Source organism: Pneumocystis murina (genome assembly GCF_000349005.2).
Source record: "Pneumocystis murina B123 chromosome Unknown supercont1.3, whole genome shotgun sequence".
Classification (NCBI taxonomy): domain Eukaryota; kingdom Fungi; phylum Ascomycota; class Pneumocystomycetes; order Pneumocystales; family Pneumocystaceae; genus Pneumocystis; species Pneumocystis murina.
The window spans coordinates 519,221-536,501 of record NW_017802361.1 but is presented as its reverse complement, the minus strand read 5'-3'; the positions used below and the strand labels follow the sequence as shown (position 1 = coordinate 536,501).

At 26.4% G+C, this 17,281-nt stretch overlaps 7 protein-coding genes across 7 annotated transcripts; 4 read left to right on the top strand and 3 right to left on the bottom strand.

Annotated features, from left to right (window-relative positions):
• Positions 1–183: 183 nt before the first annotated feature.
• On the top strand, positions 184–6,469 carry PNEG_01098 (hypothetical protein; the record flags this gene model as incomplete). The annotated part of the gene is made up of 18 exons (XM_007874819.1): positions 184–250; positions 293–419; positions 466–633; positions 682–1,468; positions 1,511–1,565; positions 1,609–1,748; positions 1,790–3,399; positions 3,441–3,500; positions 3,546–3,600; positions 3,643–3,845; positions 3,893–4,348; positions 4,389–4,730; positions 4,775–4,924; positions 4,970–5,195; positions 5,236–5,699; positions 5,744–5,934; positions 5,976–6,046; positions 6,090–6,469. The coding sequence occupies exons 1-18, from the start codon at positions 228–230 to the stop codon at positions 6,467–6,469; spliced, it is 5,508 nt and encodes a 1,835-aa protein (XP_007873010.1). The 5' UTR covers positions 184–227.
• Positions 6,470–6,775: 306 nt separating this feature from the next.
• On the bottom strand, positions 6,776–8,051 carry PNEG_01097 (hypothetical protein). The gene has a single exon (XM_007874818.1). The coding sequence runs from the start codon at positions 7,983–7,985 to the stop codon at positions 6,801–6,803; it is 1,185 nt and encodes a 394-aa protein (XP_007873009.1). The 5' UTR covers positions 7,986–8,051; the 3' UTR covers positions 6,776–6,800.
• Positions 8,052–8,879: 828 nt separating this feature from the next.
• On the bottom strand, positions 8,880–9,335 carry PNEG_01096 (hypothetical protein; the record flags this gene model as incomplete). The annotated part of the gene is made up of 3 exons (XM_007874817.1): positions 8,880–8,959; positions 9,000–9,102; positions 9,156–9,335. 3 exons carry the CDS (start codon positions 9,333–9,335, stop codon positions 8,880–8,882), a joined length of 363 nt encoding a protein of 120 aa, XP_007873008.1.
• Positions 9,336–9,547: 212 nt separating this feature from the next.
• On the top strand, positions 9,548–10,942 carry PNEG_01095 (hypothetical protein; the record flags this gene model as incomplete). The annotated part of the gene is made up of 6 exons (XM_007874816.1): positions 9,548–9,780; positions 9,827–9,928; positions 9,978–10,095; positions 10,142–10,220; positions 10,264–10,832; positions 10,880–10,942. The coding sequence occupies exons 1-6, from the start codon at positions 9,608–9,610 to the stop codon at positions 10,940–10,942; spliced, it is 1,104 nt and encodes a 367-aa protein (XP_007873007.1). The 5' UTR covers positions 9,548–9,607.
• A 671-nt stretch (positions 10,943–11,613) lies between these two features.
• Positions 11,614–12,573, top strand: PNEG_01094 (hypothetical protein; the record flags this gene model as incomplete). Its single annotated transcript, XM_007874815.1, has 4 exons — positions 11,614–11,661; positions 11,711–11,879; positions 11,926–12,053; positions 12,097–12,573. The coding sequence occupies 4 exons, from the start codon at positions 11,614–11,616 to the stop codon at positions 12,571–12,573; spliced, it is 822 nt and encodes a 273-aa protein (XP_007873006.1).
• A 143-nt stretch (positions 12,574–12,716) lies between these two features.
• On the top strand, positions 12,717–13,042 carry PNEG_01093 (hypothetical protein; the record flags this gene model as incomplete). The annotated part of the gene is made up of 3 exons (XM_007874814.1): positions 12,717–12,834; positions 12,880–12,920; positions 12,965–13,042. The coding sequence occupies 3 exons, from the start codon at positions 12,717–12,719 to the stop codon at positions 13,040–13,042; spliced, it is 237 nt and encodes a 78-aa protein (XP_007873005.1).
• A 722-nt stretch (positions 13,043–13,764) lies between these two features.
• On the bottom strand, positions 13,765–17,281 carry PNEG_01092 (hypothetical protein; the record flags this gene model as incomplete). The annotated part of the gene is made up of 12 exons (XM_007874813.1): positions 13,765–13,945; positions 13,990–14,573; positions 14,617–14,712; positions 14,756–14,985; positions 15,027–15,138; positions 15,182–16,077; positions 16,119–16,262; positions 16,303–16,477; positions 16,525–16,583; positions 16,639–16,891; positions 16,938–17,096; positions 17,141–17,281. 12 exons carry the CDS (start codon positions 17,279–17,281, stop codon positions 13,765–13,767), a joined length of 3,030 nt encoding a protein of 1,009 aa, XP_007873004.1.

Sequence of the window (17,281 nt, the reverse complement as noted above, 5' to 3'; positions counted from 1 at the left end):
TAATATTTTTGGTTTTTGATCTCATTTTGAATTTTAAAAAAACCATTTTTTTATATTTAATCAAGAACTTTTATATATTTGTAAAATTTCTTAAAATAAATTCTATTTTTGAGTAATTATGGATATATATTGATTTTATAGATATGCATTCTGTATTATCGTTTATTTTTTTAAGATTATAAAAAAAGCTCATTTTTGCATATTATTGATATACATTTTTGTTCAGTATGGCAGATAAGGAGTTAAAATTGTTATTTTTTTTTTTTTTGTAAGGAAAAGTTGATAAAAATAGACTTAATAAAGTTGAATTTCATTTGGGTTTGGCAAATACAGATATTGAATTAGAAAACACATTAAAAACATATTTATGTCCTACACTTTTAAAATTAGCAAGTCCTTATGAAAGTGTTCGAAAAAAAGTTTTTAACTTTGCAAAAGATTGAATTTTAGATCTCATGATATTAGGTTCTTCAAATTTGTAGTCATATTCGTCTGCGGATTAAATCAAATGAAGATATAAAACTTCCAATAGATATGTTGCTGGAGCAATTTCATAGTGAAACTGTTGAAAATTTTGTGAAAAATTTTACTCTTTTATTTTTAGAAATGGCTTTTTTTAGATCAAATGAAGAAGTAAGAAAGAATAACATATTTTACATTTTATATTCTTAAGATTTTTAGAAAAAGAAGAAAATGTTATCTAAATTAATACCAAGGCTTTCGACTTATTTCATTGAGCATAAAAAAAAAATTACATATCTGATTTTTCATATTTTAGAAATATATGGTGATCCTCATAAAGTAAAAATATGCGAATTTGAAGATGATCAATTTTTAAAATCCGTTTTTGACGCTTTCTCGGAAGATTTTGCATTTTTGGCAAATGTATTTAAAGATTTATCGCTATTTTCATTATCATATTTTCATTCTTTGTCTAAAAAATTATCTAAAGAAAAAATTCAGGAACTCTCATCTCTTAATTATCTTAATAACACTAATTTATCATTGGATGATGCAAATTTCTCTTTACAAATATCTATCTTGAAAAAAACATGTCCAGGGCTATCTTTTAATTCTTTTAAGTTTTTGACTCCAAAAGGATTAGATACGTTTAACATAGATGTACTCAATAGAATAAAAATAGGGGTTATCCAATTTCTTTCTACATCTTATTTTTCATTAGATCAAAAATTTGTCACATTTATTATTTTTAAATTTGATGCTGATTATAATATTAGTTCTTTTGCTGAGGCTTGTCTCAAAAAATTATCTATTGATTTAGAAAATGAAAAAATAATTAATAGAATATATAGCCTTTTGATTGGAAACAATAATGAATTAGAGACAGCCAAGAGGAATCCTGTTTCTGCTCAGATCTATATACATTTAATATATCTTTTGACGAAAAGCTATTTTGCTGCAAAAAATGTCGAAAATATGCTTAAATTACTGACTTATGGTTTACAAAGTATTATATCGGTATCGATATATAAATATTTAATGTTATTAGATAATGTGCAAAAAATAGTACAGGCAACAATTGCTTTTGTTAATTGGATTGCAAGGTATATTTTTTTTAGACTGAAAAACATGATTTTAATTTTATAGAATATCACCCGATGATATTTTAAAGCCTATTATTCAGCCCATTTTAACTTTAATAATAAATTATATTCAGAATGATGAAGATAAAAATGAACATTTGAAAGAGCAATTATTTACATCTTTTGGACTTATTGCTAGAAGAGGTTTTAATTATACTTTTTTTTTAATTTTTAATATTTTATAGAAACAAATTATATAGATATTTCTGTTTTAAAATTTTTATTTGATTCTCTTAAGAGGGAAACAAAATCAGTTAGGTTTTCTATAGAACAGTCTCTTTTTTTAATAATGCCTTGTTTTCAAAATATTCAAGAGAAATTCTTAGAAGAATTAAATTCCTTATTGTTTCAAATTATTACCTCTGATCATACTGATGCACATTTTTCTGCACTTCGTTATTGTTTAGCAATTTTTCCTTTTCATGAAAGTAGGGCAAGAATGTTATGTTTAATTTGTTTAAGAGAAAATTGTATCCCTAAAGTTAAAGAAGAGGCAAAAAAGGGGTTAAATCCCTATTGGTTTTCAGTAATTAATCAAATGAAAGATATAAAACAGAATCCAAATACTGTTTTTTCAGAAAATAATTATAATTTTTTTTCTTTTCCTGTTTTTGAAGATCTGATAGAAACACTGGAAAATCAAAGATTGAACGGTGATGGCGATAATTTTTTTAGTCATTATTTTGAATCACTGTCGCCTAGTATTAAAAATTATATGATAAAATTTATTCGGCAGACTCTAATTATGAATCTTTTGCAAAATGATGAACATATTCAAAATTTTAGTCCTTTAAATAAGACATGGGAAGAACAGCTTGATATTGCTATTAGTGATAATGAGGTATTTAGAACAACATATAAAAAAAAGATTGATATAGCATGGAATAATAATACTAAGTTCAAAAAATATTTAATTAATTATTTTCAATATGTTCTTAAGAATTTTTATGAAACGCCTTTAGAGTTTGCATATGATGTTCTTGAGTTAATTTCACTTGGGCCTGATGATCTAACAGTAATGCTAACAGATAAATTTGATTTATTTCAAACTTTTCTATTATTTTCTAATGAAAATTTGGAATACAATATACCTCATATTTTAGGGATTGTTGGCAGTCATTTTAATATATCAATTGAAAAGATTACAGAATTGTTAATGTTTTTTACTCGTTCTGAAATATCTCAAACTAATCGACAATTTTTGTCAAGTCATTCGTCTTTATTATCTTTGGGATATTTATTAAGTCGTTTAAAACTTAGAGGCCGTTTAACTACAGTTAATATTGATTTACTATATAAATGTTATAGTTTTATTATTGAGAAAGTATCTTCAAGTAATAAACTTGAAAATATTTCTGCTCTGGTAGCACTTGGCGAATTATGTATTTTTGATACTCTTTCTGATTTTAAAAGTTCAAATGAAGAGAAATTTAATTTTTTAATTATGACAATTCTTGATTTATATAAAAAATCTAAAACAGATATTAAACTTCGAGAAATTATAACTATCACTTTAGGAAAAATTGCAACTACTATGGATCCTAAACAACCTGAAATTGACTCCATTTTAAATTGTATATTTGAAAATTATCAGACTGAATATGTTTATTCATATTTTATTGATGGAGAAGCTCTTTCATGTATTGCAATTGGATGGAAATCCAAGTTTCTGTATAAGTTTGTTGATATGTCTATTTCAGGTATTCCAGAAACGTCTAGACCAGAACATATGGACTTTATTTTGAAAAAAATACTTCAAGAGTATATAATAAGTTCAAAGCCTTCATTAAGAAAGGTAGGAAAACTTAATTACTAATTTTTACCTAATATTGTAAGGCGTCAATAATATGGCTTTTGTCTTTAATTCGATATTGTGGAGAATCTTTAAGTATTCAAGTAATTTCATGATATTATTATGGATTTTGCTAAAATGAGATTAAGGATAATATTTTAATTATGCAAAATGCTTTTATACTATTATTATCAGACAAAGATAGTAAGCTTTGACCATTTTGACGCTAGTTAATAGTTTTTTTAGGTTTTATTCAAGAATTGGCATCAAAAGGATTAAAATTATTATATGAAAAGTGTTCTGAAGAAGTAAAATCTAGTTTAGTTCATGATCTTATTTTATGTTTAACAAATAAAAAAAAAATTAAAAGAACTATTACATCCGAAACAGAGTTATTTGATCATGAAATTCATCATGAAAACAATACTTCAATATCAACATATGGTGATGTATTATAATATATTCCGGAATATTTTCATTTTTAAGCTGTTTTTAGGTTTGTAGTTTGGCGACAGAATTAGGAAATCCTGAATTGGTATATCAATTTCTTAATATTTCGTTAAACTCTACTATTTGGCAAACTCGAAAAGGTGTTGCTTTTAGTATTAATGAAATTATTTCAACTAATACAAAAATTGATATTATAAAAAATAATCCTGAATTATTTAAAAAAATGATATCTTGTTTGTTCTTATATAAATTTCATCCAATATCAGATGTGAAAAAAGTAATGGAAAATGTATTCAGTATTTTTGTTAATAATTCGGAAAAAATTTCGGAATTCAATAAAGATATTATGGATAGATTATTAAAAGGACTTGGTGATCAATCGTGGTATATTCGTGAGGCTAGTTGTAATGCAATTGCGCATTTTCTTCGAACACAAACAGTTGAAAATATAGAGTTTTATCTGGAAGATATTATAATAATGAGCTTTCGAGCAGTTGATGATGTAGTATTAAAATTGTTATTTTGTTGCTAATTGTGATTAGATAAAAGAAACTGTTCGGTTAGCTGCATCTGTTTTATGTCGTTATATTACATCTTTTATTATCAAGAATATTGATTACAGAAACAATAAAAAAAGCAATCAATCTATTATTTTAGAAAAGAGTATTCCTATTCTTTTAAAAAGTGTAATTTCGGATATTCAGGAAGTGAAAGGATATGCCTTAGATACTTTAATAAAAATATGCGATACAGCAAAATTATCTCTGAAGCCTTTTATTCCTGAACTGATTGATAATTTACTGAATTTCCTTACTGAATTAGAGCCTCAAGTTATGAATTATTTAGAATTAAACACAGAAAGATTTGATATAACTCAAGAACAAGTAAGTACAATGATTTTTTGAAATTATATATTCTGAACTTAAAGTTAAATGATGCAAGGGTTTCTTTACTTAGAACGTCTCCAATTTTGAATGCAATTGAATCCTGTATAGATCAGTTTGATGAAGAAATAGCCCGAAAAACTATACCCCTTCTTCTTAATATTACACAGAAGGCGGTTGGTCTTCCCACTAAGGTATTTTATCTTTTTTATTATAAATAATATTATAAATTGTGGTAGTTGGCATGCTCCAAAGTTATTATAAGCATTATTTTAAGAAAAAATGATTGCGTTTCTTTATATGCAAAAGATGTATTCCGAGTTTTTCAAGAATGCCTTTTTGATAGAAATCATACAGTAAGAATTTCTTTTTCTATCTCTTTAGGATATATAGCACGTATTGCATTAATTGAAGATTTGATTTTATTAGACTCTAATTTGAAAAAAATCTATTTTGAAGAAAAAGGTATATTAATAACTTTTTAAAATAATATTAACATTCTAAGATGAAAAAAAATTGATAACTGTTGCTTCTGTATATAAACACATATCGATTTATGCTAATGAAAAATTTGTATCTTTATTTTATTTATTTCTTCCAATTGTATTTTTAGGTAAACATGATCAATTTGAAAGTGTTAGTTTTCAGTTTAATGAGATATGGAATGAAAATGCTGGAGGTAGTGGATTTATAGCTCTTTATTTGAATAAAATACTTAATTTTATATTTCTTGGTCTTGAGAATAATCATTGGAGATTAAAGATGATATCTGCAATTGCTTTAATTGAAGTCATTAAATTTTCTAAAATGGATGAATATTTAGATAAGCTTATTCCAATTCTTATGGATATTCTTGAAGGAAAGCTTTGGGATGGTAAAGAAGTAGTTCTTGATGCTTTTATTACTTTACTTCTTTATAATGAAAATTATTTATTGGATAAGGCATATTTAATCCAAAAAATATTTAATGTAATGGTTGTTTTTGATATGATGTTTTATTTTAATATTTATAGATCTTGGTTCGAGAAACAAAAAGAAATAATATCAATTACCAGAGGCATGTTTTATGCAATTTCAATAGATATGTGGAGCGTTATTTAACTCCTGAGAGTTTCGAAAATATTTATTCAGTTATAGAAAAAAATATATCTAATGATTCAGAAAAAAAGGAGATATATGAGAATAATGAAATTTCAATGCCAATGTAAAAAAAAATATTTGATAATTGTTTCTTATATTATCTAGGGGATTAGTTCTTCGTGAACATAGTCTAAATATAATTGCCAGTGCTTTTCATCCAAAAAGTGATAGAACATGTATTGAAAAAAGTTTCTATTATTTTTAATAATATTGATTCAGATGCTTGTTATGTAGAATTAGTGAGAATTTGGAGGGAAAATATTCGATTAACATGGAATATACAAACAGTAATATGTAAATCTATTCAAAAGATTTTTAAAAAAAACTTTTTAAATACCTTTTTATTCGATCAATTGAAAAATGGCAACACATTGTTAGATAATTGGAATATAATTTACTATGCTCTCGGTAATAAAAAGTATGAGAGTGTGCGTAATGAAGCTGTAAAAGCGGCCAAAATATTTATAGAATCATTGAAAGATTGTAATGATTTCGAACTGAAATCTAGAATTCTTAAGGATTTTAATGAATTTAAATCGACTGAAAAATCGTCTATGATTAAAGCTGAGTTAAATCATATTTGTTTTTCAGGTTATTAATAGTTTTGTAATTAATATTATAAATAGAAAATTAATATGAAAAATATTGACCTTTGAGTTTTATAGGTTGTGTATTCTTTTTTAATTAGAATTTGTTAAATTCCATAAATATTCCACTTTTGATATATTTTTTGAAAAATAGTAGTTATTAACATTAAAAGTTAATCTATTGTAAACCAGAAATTGATATAGATTCTTCCTACACTTGCTTTTTTTTATATACGTGATATGTGTTGCTTTAAAGTATTTTTTAAGTTATCTTTAAGATTTAAAAATATATCATAATATGAAATATGATTTCTATGTTTTCGGTATTAATATATGTAAAAAACTAATATTTATCTTTATAAGTATTATAATATTGATTTTTACTTCTATCACTATAATGATGTCTATAATCATCCGAATCTTTCCTTGAAATTGAGTAACTAGAGTGATATGAATCCTCGGTATAATCTTTATATAAATTCTCTGATTTGTTTTCTTTGAAGGAATAATTGTTACTTTTTTTTGTTGGAATACTTCTAAATTTTTCTTGTGATTTTCTGAAACTGGTATTTTTTTCATAGGTTTCTTTTGATCTATTTTTAGTTGCTTCTTCGTATATTATTTTCCCTGTTACTTTATCTACTTTTAAAACGGGAATATAAGTTTTATCTGCCTGTTTTTTTGTAATGCCCTTTCCCCATGCTCCCAGTTCATCCTGCTCTTTTGCATCATATTCTTTTGCACCAATACCTAAAAACTGAGTTCTTCGAATCATCCTATTAGGAATTTCGGTTTTTTGTTTATTTTTTCCAATACCTTCACCTTCTTTCCAGCCCATACCTCGTAATAAAGCATTGCCGAATTCTTCAACAGGGATATTTTCGTAATCTTCCAAAGTTGCTGGGTCTGGTAAATACATAATATCTCGCTTATATAGTTCATCTTCTGTCAAATATCGAGTATTTGTTTTCCAATCTGTATTAGATGTCATAGGTAATATAAGATTTGATTCTGTTCTTTGTCCTTCTGCTTCTGCTAATAATGCTCTGATAACACATTCCTCTTCTGTATTCTCTGCATTAGAAAGAGAAGGAGCGGATGTATTAGATGGCTCTAGAGCTTTTTTTTCGGGTGAAATCTTTTTTTGTTTGTCAATAAACGTTAAACCATATGTTTTTGAATCTTTTTCCTTTTCTTGAGAAATAACATTTCCATCTTGTAAATATTCTTTGTTAGGAAGATATGATATTTTTTCACGGAGTTTTAGAATTTCTTGATGCCAATCTCTATTTCTAAGAGTTGGAATAACTAATGGTTCTTTTTTAGAATGTTTTTCAGGATTCAATGATAAAGCACCCGAGTCATCAAATCCGCTCAGTAATTCATCCTTCACTTTTTCCTCCTCTTCATCTGAGTTATTTTTGAAAACTTTTTTTTTTGTATATGCTAATGATTTAGATTTTTCCCATTTTGGGGTTATTTTTGTTGGCTGAAAAGATAAAGAAACCAGTTCTGAACATTTATTCATTTCTAAAACATTCTAACCCTTTAAATCTTCATTTTCTTTTGAAAAATAGCATTTTTGTTGACAAAATATTAAGGTTTTTATCAGCAAAAATTACTTCGAGGTTGAATATTTTTTTAATCAATAATATAGAAGTGTATAATTTTTTAAAAAAAAAAACATAAATGAATGTTATAATACATTAGAGATGAGGGATTATTTTATTTATTTTTTTCTAGAAAAAAATTTTAAAGTATTATAAAATTTGCTTATAAAAAATAAATTATTTTGAAGTTTTTATTTAAATTAATCCTTTTTAATAAATTGAATTTAGAAATATGTATTCTATGCTATTTTTTCATATTGATTGAATAGTTTTTTCTCTAAAAAAGATTATGCTAAACTTTTTCGAATAAATGAAGAAATAATTTTAAATATGTTTATAGGATTCTTGTTTTGATTTATATTTAAAGAAAATAAAAATTTGAGCTGCTATATAAGTGGATAAGTGCTTATTATTTTTTGAAAGTAAAAGAATAGAAGGTTATAAAATCAAGTATTGAAAATCATCTAAAAAGATGATTTTAAAAATTTAGCATTTTTTTCATATCTTCTACTAAAAGGAATAATCTTCATTTACAATAAATAGAATTCTAAAGCATCTCTAGTCAATATTTTGCTTTAAAATGCTATTCTTTTGATTAAGCACAATTTTAGTATCTAATATTTATTAATAATATGAATTTTCCGACATGTATTAAAAATTAAAGTCGTTCTGTCTTCATGCAATAAGTTGATTTATTAGAAAATTGACATAACTTTCACAATTCGCATGAATATTTAGTATAAATATGTATGATATATTTATATTTGAAATAATAGTGTTTTTGAGATAAAGTTTTTCCTAAATAATTTAATCTATATATCTTTTTTTTTTTCAATAAACATATTCTCTCCATCCCCTAAAAGTGTTTCCACTGTTTTCTCTATCAAAAATCCTAAAACTATTTAATTAACATTATAAAAATAACTATCTACCAAATGCTAGTAATGCTGTTTCATCTAGGCTTTCAAAAAGTGATAAAAAATGATGTTTTGTACAATAAACGGAAATATAATGATATAATGATTGAAGAAGATCCTAAATTATATTAATAAACTTTTAACTACTTAATTCTATTTAAAAAAATTTACTGAATTTGGGAGTTGCACCTCTGGATCTGCTGAAACAATTTTCAAATGTTCATCAGGACCACGAGGACGTTGTTTTTTTAGACGAGGAAATTCTGAGCTATTCAATGGTTTCGTATACTTATGAGGATCAAAGAGCTTGTCAGAAACTGCGTCATAGACATTTGCTTGCCTTTTTTTCATTGTTTATAGATATATAAATAAAAAATATTTATCTAATTTGTGCCTTCCTTGTGTTTTAAAAAAAATAAAATCTACATGAAAACAATAAAAATGTGATAAGGCTATCTTAAAGAACTTTATTGTTATGTTTTAAAGCAGAGTTTGTGTGAATTTTAGTAAATTTCTTTTTGATCGTTGCTATGACGATTTATGAAGAGCAAAACAATAAGCTGTAGAAAAAAATATCAAAAGGGTAGGTCTTTATGTAAGTTTTCTTGTATTTAATTCTATAAATGGATCGTTTTCTTGTTCTTCGATCACTTGGAGCTCAGTCGTCGTCTATTTTGCGTCGTATGCAGTATTTAAAGAGTATTTGGTCAATAGATTCAGAACCCGTTAAACAGTTTAAAAAGAGGCATTTTGGAAATATTCAAGCATTAGTTTTTGATAATAGTGTTGAGAGATAGTGGGTGTTTTTTTTATTAGAAATTGTTTAAAATTGGTGTTTTTAGCCTTCTTTCTGGAGGAACGGAATCATTAGTATGTTTATGGGATTTGGAAGCGGAGAAAGATGCTGAAGAAACATCTATAGGCCCTATTTCATTTATTCCTGTGTTAGTTATTGTATTCTGTTTGAATTTTTTAGTAATATATTTTTGTTAGACATTCAGGTCATCAATATGAGATTTCTGATATTAATTGGTGGCCTTTTGATCAAGGTTTATTCACGACATCCTCATTTGATCATTTCGTAAAGGTTTGGAATACAGATACTATGCAGGTATTGTTTTATTATAGATAATTTCATAAAATTAAACTATAATAAGGAAGTATGTTCATTTGATCTTGGAGAGAAAGTATATGCTCATACTTTATCACTTGTTGCAAGTCACTGCCTTGTTGCATGTTAGATTTATGCATTTTGTTTTAGTATTGACTGAGTTTGTAGGTGGTACTGATTCATCATCTATTCGTCTTTGTGATTTAAAGACAGGAGCGTTTACACATTCTTTGCAGGGGCATGAGGGAAATGTTTTGACAGTTCTTTGGTCTCCTAGAGATGACTATACTCTTGTATCTGGTGGAAGTGATGGATCAGTAAGGTTATGGGATGTCCGCCGTGCTATTTCTTGTTTGAAATGTTTTCATCAATATAATTTACAGATCGATTCTACATTCCAGAGGAATTGCTCGCATAATGGCCCCGTAAATGGCCTAGCTTTTACAAGTGATGGTTTTTATCTTGTATCTGTTGGTCACGATGAGGCTATGAGGGCATGGGATTTACAGGATGGTTTGAATACGTTTATTCATTATGGTCAAACAATTAGAAATACGCGTTTTCAAGAAACAAATCCATATATCACTCATTCTGATGAATCTGAAACTCCATTTATATTGTTTCCTTCTAACGATTCTCAAATACATATATTCGATTTATTTCATGGCAATTTAATTAAAACTCTTAATAGTACACAAGGGAAAGTGTCATGTGTTACTGGTAAAAAATATTCAGCTGTATTTTTTTCTTTGTTACTGATATAATGGATATTTATTTGTTTTAGGAATTTTATTCAGGAAATGATCATCAAATTTTTACATGGCTTCCAAAAAAACCTAACTACTAAAAATATATAGCAATTAAATATATCTATATGTTTAATCTTTTGTTGATTTTGGTTTAATGATTTATAGAATATATTAGAAATGATTATAATAATGTGTAAGTATTTTTCTAGACATTTTGTTTTTTAAATTGTAGTTAATTAGATAATATATTGAGGAAAGTGAATGACGTTTTAGAATCTATAATAATATTTTATGATGGATATGTTTTCGATGTAAAGTTTACTAGGCTGGTAATTTTAATTAAAAAAATAGTTTTAGATAATTCACATAGAAATTGATATTGACTATAAATAATTTTTGTTATTTTTCTATTTATTTAAATTATGGATATATAAGGAACGATTATTCAAATAATATAGAATTTTGACATTAACAATATTAATAATGCTTATGATTAAATTAAAAATATTCAACAAAAAAAATTTCTTTTAATAATAATTGGAAAATACATCAGTAAACACGGATTCATAGTAATCTGTTTTTATTTTTAAAGGTAAATTGGTCTTCTACTTTTTTTAAAAAATACAAAAAAAATAAACAGTTAATGTATTTGCTGTTTTATAGCATGTATTGAATTATTTTTTTCTGTAGTTAAGTATGTTTTTGTATTTTATATATTTATTTTTTTATCTTCTACCTTGTAATTATTTTGACAGCGGCCAGGAATAATATGTTTTCTCTGTTAAAACGTTGGGAATTTTCATCTCAAATAAAGAGGGTTTTTGCTGTTTTAAAGATGTTTGTATCATTTTATAATGTATGTTTAGAAATGGATTTTTCCTATTCGTTATTTAACACATTGTGTTCCTCCTCTTTATTTGTCTTGGAATTGGAAAAAAGAGGGTTTCCCTCCTTTATATTCTCCTAAAGGTCTTGAAATTGCTTATTTTCAAAAACAACAATATCACATAGATGAATTAAATAAATTTATTAAGGGTATTATGAGATTGAACTAATATAATGAAGTTTATTGATGATTTAGGTACTGTTTATGAAGATATTGGTGATGTTGAAAGTATTGCGCATCAATCAGCTAATCGTGCATCTCATTCTTATATTTATAATCATTCTTCACAGGCTTTTAACAATCATTTTTTTTTTTTAGGCTTAGTTGAGATATTTAGCATTAGTGATAAAACTTATGATTATTTAGAAAGGCAAGATAAAAGAGCACACCGAGCCACCGAAACACTTTTTGGAGTATCTTAATTCAAGTTTTGGGGATTTTCATACTTTTAAAGAGAACTTTATTTATATAGCACTTTCAATATTTGGATCTGGTTGGGTATGGCTAGTAGAAGATTTAGTTCAACAACAACTCAAGATTTTTCCAACATTTAATGCTGGTCAACCATATCATGAAAGACGTTCCATTGCAATGGGTCTTTCTGTGGGTCAACCTGTATTAAATGATGTAATAAAACATGATATACAAGTAGAGACATTGCTTGTGCCTCTTTTAGTTGTTAATTGTTGGGAATATGCATGGATACATGATTATGGTGTTTTTGGAAAAGAAAAATATTTGAGATGTTGGTTTGATTGTATTGATTGGGAACTTGTGGCAAAACGACATGCTGACATATGGAAAACGAATGAAATGGATGATTCGCCATTAAATAATGTATAACGTTATTTTTTACTTTCAAATAATAATGGTGCATGAATCCAATTGATGATGGTGTGCTATTTCTTTGTAGTTTTTTTCGATTTTTTTTCTAGCAAATTATATATATATATCGTATTGACGGCACTCATACATATTGATTTAGTATGAAACAGACATGGCTTGATCGTGTTTTGAATCAGAAATTCTTCTTATACACATTTGTTGTAGTTATTACATTGGCAGTCGCTGTTCATATATGGTCTGATAAAATTTGTTCTCCAGGTAATTTTAAGAAATTTTAAAAAAATATTAATAAATTAAAATCAGATGAATGGTCAGATGAGATGTTAAGAGAATGGCTTCAAAAGGTATAATATTGTTTTATTTTTCTTTGTTAATGGGTATTTAATAGAATCATATTTTTTTTGAAGAAACGGATAGTAGAGGAGTTCTGATAAAAAAAGTAAAAATATCATTAAAGAAGCCATGAGTTGTAGTATTATCATATCCAACTGCTTATGCATATTTAGCAATGCGAATTAGCGTGTATTGCTATTATCTGAAGTAATATCGGTTATTAATGATATATGTGTAAAAGTTTCATAAAGTTTTTTTTGCAAAAAAAAATCATGAGTTGTTTTTTACATATATAACAGATAAAAGATATGGATATATTTCTATGGTATTTTATTTAGAATGATATAATAGTAATATTTAATTAATCCTAAAGTTAAAGTACTTAATAAAATTATATAAAAAGTAAAAGTGTGTAAAGAATTTCTACTAATATATCTTTGTTTTTTTGCATATTTATTGTGTTATTTAGATTTTATAGATATCTGTTATTACAAAATATAAAATCTTCTTTATATAAAAATAATACTTTTAGGCAAGATGTACCCTAGCTATAGTCCGCGTAAGCTTCAGTCTTATGCTTAGTAGATCTGATGCTTGGGCAAGTGCTTAAAATATGTCTTTTGTTCTGGCACAATATCAGTGTCCTTCACCATATAAACTTTATATAAAGGAGTATCAAATTGTGCATAGAAAAGCGATCCAAGAGCAGTAGAATAGCCGTTTTGTGCTATATTTATGACAAGTTTATCTATTTGAAAATTTTGCTTAAAAATATTAATATATATATACTATATAAAATTAAAAATAAGGCATACAGTGATTACAAGATAATTAGAAATAGCCTATTCATTTTAATTAAATATCTATATCTTCATTTAGATCAAAAATCCTCCATTGTTTTTCTTGTTCAATCCATTTTTTTTTTTCTCCTAATACTGTGACACTTAAATGTTGCCGTGATATTGGCTCAAAAATATATTTCTCCAATACTCGATATAAATCGCTTACATTTACTTGTAAAAGACGTTCTCTGTGTCTATAAATATTTAGTAAAGTATAAATTAATAATAAAATACTAACTGTTGACGCATTTCATTGCTTAAAGAATTCATAAAATATGGTAATCCCTCTTGATCAATACTAATAGGAGCGTCTAATGACTGAAATACATTTAACTTGGCTTCGTTAAGTTCTTTCTGGGTCCAGTTGTGTTCCATAGCCCATTGTCCAGAATTTGTAAAAATTGATAATGTTCTTTGAGGGGTTGGATCTCGATAGCTATAGAATCCAAAAATTCCTTCTAGACTATTATATGAAACTCCACTACCATATGCGCCACCTTTTTCTCGAATTTCTTTATGTAAATATTGTTGAGTAAGTAATTTGGATAATATCTGCATAACGGGCCCATCTTGATGTATATATGGAGTTCCTAGCAAACAGAGAGATACAAAATTAACGGAATATGGCAATGGGAAGAAAGCTTTTCTGCCAAAGGACGGAATAAATTGAGAAAATACATCTTCAGGTTTATCATCACCTAAATTTGTTGGAAGACTTAAAAAAAACTTGTTCAATTCTTTCTTATTTAAATTTATGTGTTTATCATTGCAAGTAATGAAAACTTTGAGCGATTCTTGAAAAAATGTGTATTTTGAAATTTCCTAGAAATTTATGAGTTTTTTCTTTTGATATAATAATATATACCTTAAGTTTATCTACAACACTTAACAAGTCCTCTTTCATAGAAAGTTTACTAACTAATTTTGCTTGAGTTATCCCACTCATTGTTTCCGAGAATTTCTTAACAAATTAATATAGATTTAATTAATAATTATACACATACTCCTCCTAAAGTTAATGAAGAAGCAGAAAAAGCACGTGCATATGAATGCCCGCTTTCTGCAAGTGAACTCATTATATTGCTATTATTAATAGATATTAATGATCTTAATTTTTTGACATTATCAAAATTTGTTTCTAGAAGTAATTTACGAAATAAATTATACATAGATTGTATATTATGGCTCAAGCAATGGCTAGAAAATAATAATCCTTGTTCTATTGCATTTAAATCTAAAAATTTAGATAATAAATTTTTAGAATAATAGTCTTACCATTATATTTAGTGCTAATGTAAGTAGAAACATTTAATCCACCTGTTTTAAGTTTAATTTCATCTTCTAAATCCGACATTGTTTGGGAATGAGTTCCTAAATTAGTTAAAACCTTAAAATATCAGTTAAAATCTATTTTTCTTCTAATAAATCACCTCAGCAAATAATGGTAAGTAAGGTTTAAGATGCTCTGGAAGCTTGTTTAAAGGATTAATTGCTCTGAAATATGTAATTTCTGTAGGGACAATTCTCCATTGTACACTCAATTTCCCAATTTTTTCATGAAATAATTCAACCTTAGAAACATTTTTTGCTATGTCATCAATTGATAATGTCGGCAAGCACGATATATCTTCCTTAGTTTCTTGATTTTTCAATAATTCTAAAGCTTGTATTTGAATTTCTTTTTTTTCCTGTAAAGATAAAGAATTTATTTTAGTCATTAAAGACTTGGTTTCGTTTTCGGATAAATCCTGCATAAGTGTTTTTGAAGGCATCATTATAAATGAAAGTGAGTTTTTATTATTTAGCATATATTTGCATATTAATGATTTTAAATATTGACCATCGCGTGTATACTCTCGAAATTTAGTGATAATCTCATTAATAGATATCATTAAAAATGGGTCTGAATTATTGAACCACCCTGATTGTAGACTCTGCATTAAAGATATACCGAAGTTTGCTGACTTATGTTTAAGAGTAAGCTCAATTTGATGAAGTATAGCATCTATTTTATGCTGTTCAAATCCCTTTTCTGCCACCTCCTCCAATACATTTCTAATTTCTAATTCAACTTTTTTAATATTATCTTTAGCAACACCCTGAAGACCTATTGAAAATATTCCCGTTTTAAAACTTGTATCATAACCTGAATTTGGAGACCAATCTGACCCAAGACCTGTTTCTATTAATCTTTTATATAAAGGAGAAGAATGTCCATCAAGTAATAATGAAGATAATACACGAAATGAAAAAGTTTCAAAAACATTTACTATATCGTTAGCAGAGAAAGAAATAGACATCTTTATTTGAGAGTTAGGATCTGATACTATATATAATTAAAGGAATTCTGAAACAATATGAACTAACATGGATCAAAAGGAAATATATCATATATTCTTCTTGGTGACTCAAACGGCTCGATACTTTTTTGAACATTTTCAATAATGGTTCTATCAAAAGAAGATATTTTAGAATTAATAGCTTGTAAATGCTCATCTAGAGGGAAATCCCCTTGTAATTGTTATTATAAAAGTAAATAAATAAATATTACCATATGTAAAAAATTTAGAATTTGTTGGATGATAATACTTTTTATGATAATTAACCAGATCCTCATGAGTAAGATCTGTAATGACTGCAGGATCTCCACCACTTTCATTTTGATAAATTGTATTTTTAAACATTTGCTGTTGATATCGAATATAAAACAGATAAGATGAATTAGACTATTTAAATATAAAAAAGCTTTCATAGAAAAATAGAATGGAATAACCATTTGGCCTTTCATTTCGTTATATACAACACCTTTATAAACGATAGGTGATTGTGGATCTATTATACATTGTTAACAAAAAATGTATAATTCGGTTCTAAAATAAGAAAAAACCTTTTGGATCTTCGTTTTCTAGACGCCATCCTTCTTGTAAAAAGTCTATTTTTCGAAGTTTTGGGAACAAAGTTGCATCCAAATAAATATCCCGAAGATTGACATAGTCTATGGGATTCATTGTTGCAAATGGATACATTGTATGATCTGAACATGTAAAAGCATTCATGAAGTTTGCAAGACTTCTATTTAACATTTTAAAAAAAGGATCTCTGACTGGATATTTTGCTGATCCACATAATGTTGTATGTTCCTGCCAGTTTTATCAATAATAAGATAAAACCAATAATTATTAAGACAAGAATATGAGGTATACCCGCACTATTGGGGGGAGGTGTATGAAATCCTATTGCAAACACATTGTTTCTATCGTTTTTCATAATATGAAGATGTTCTGCTCCTGTTTTTTCATGTTTTAACAGAACTGCTGTTAAATCAAGTTCCTTAATATGTTTTTTCTTCTTTTTTTTAGAATATTCTTTTTCTCATTAATATAACTCACTCTTTCTACTAAATATCCATGTAGTTGATCACCTGCTGCTGGTAGTTCTTTTCCCTTTGAAATTCCATACTTTTTTCTTCTAAAAAGACTAACATATGTATTTCTGTAAAAAGGTTGAATTATTTTTCTTTTTATATCCAT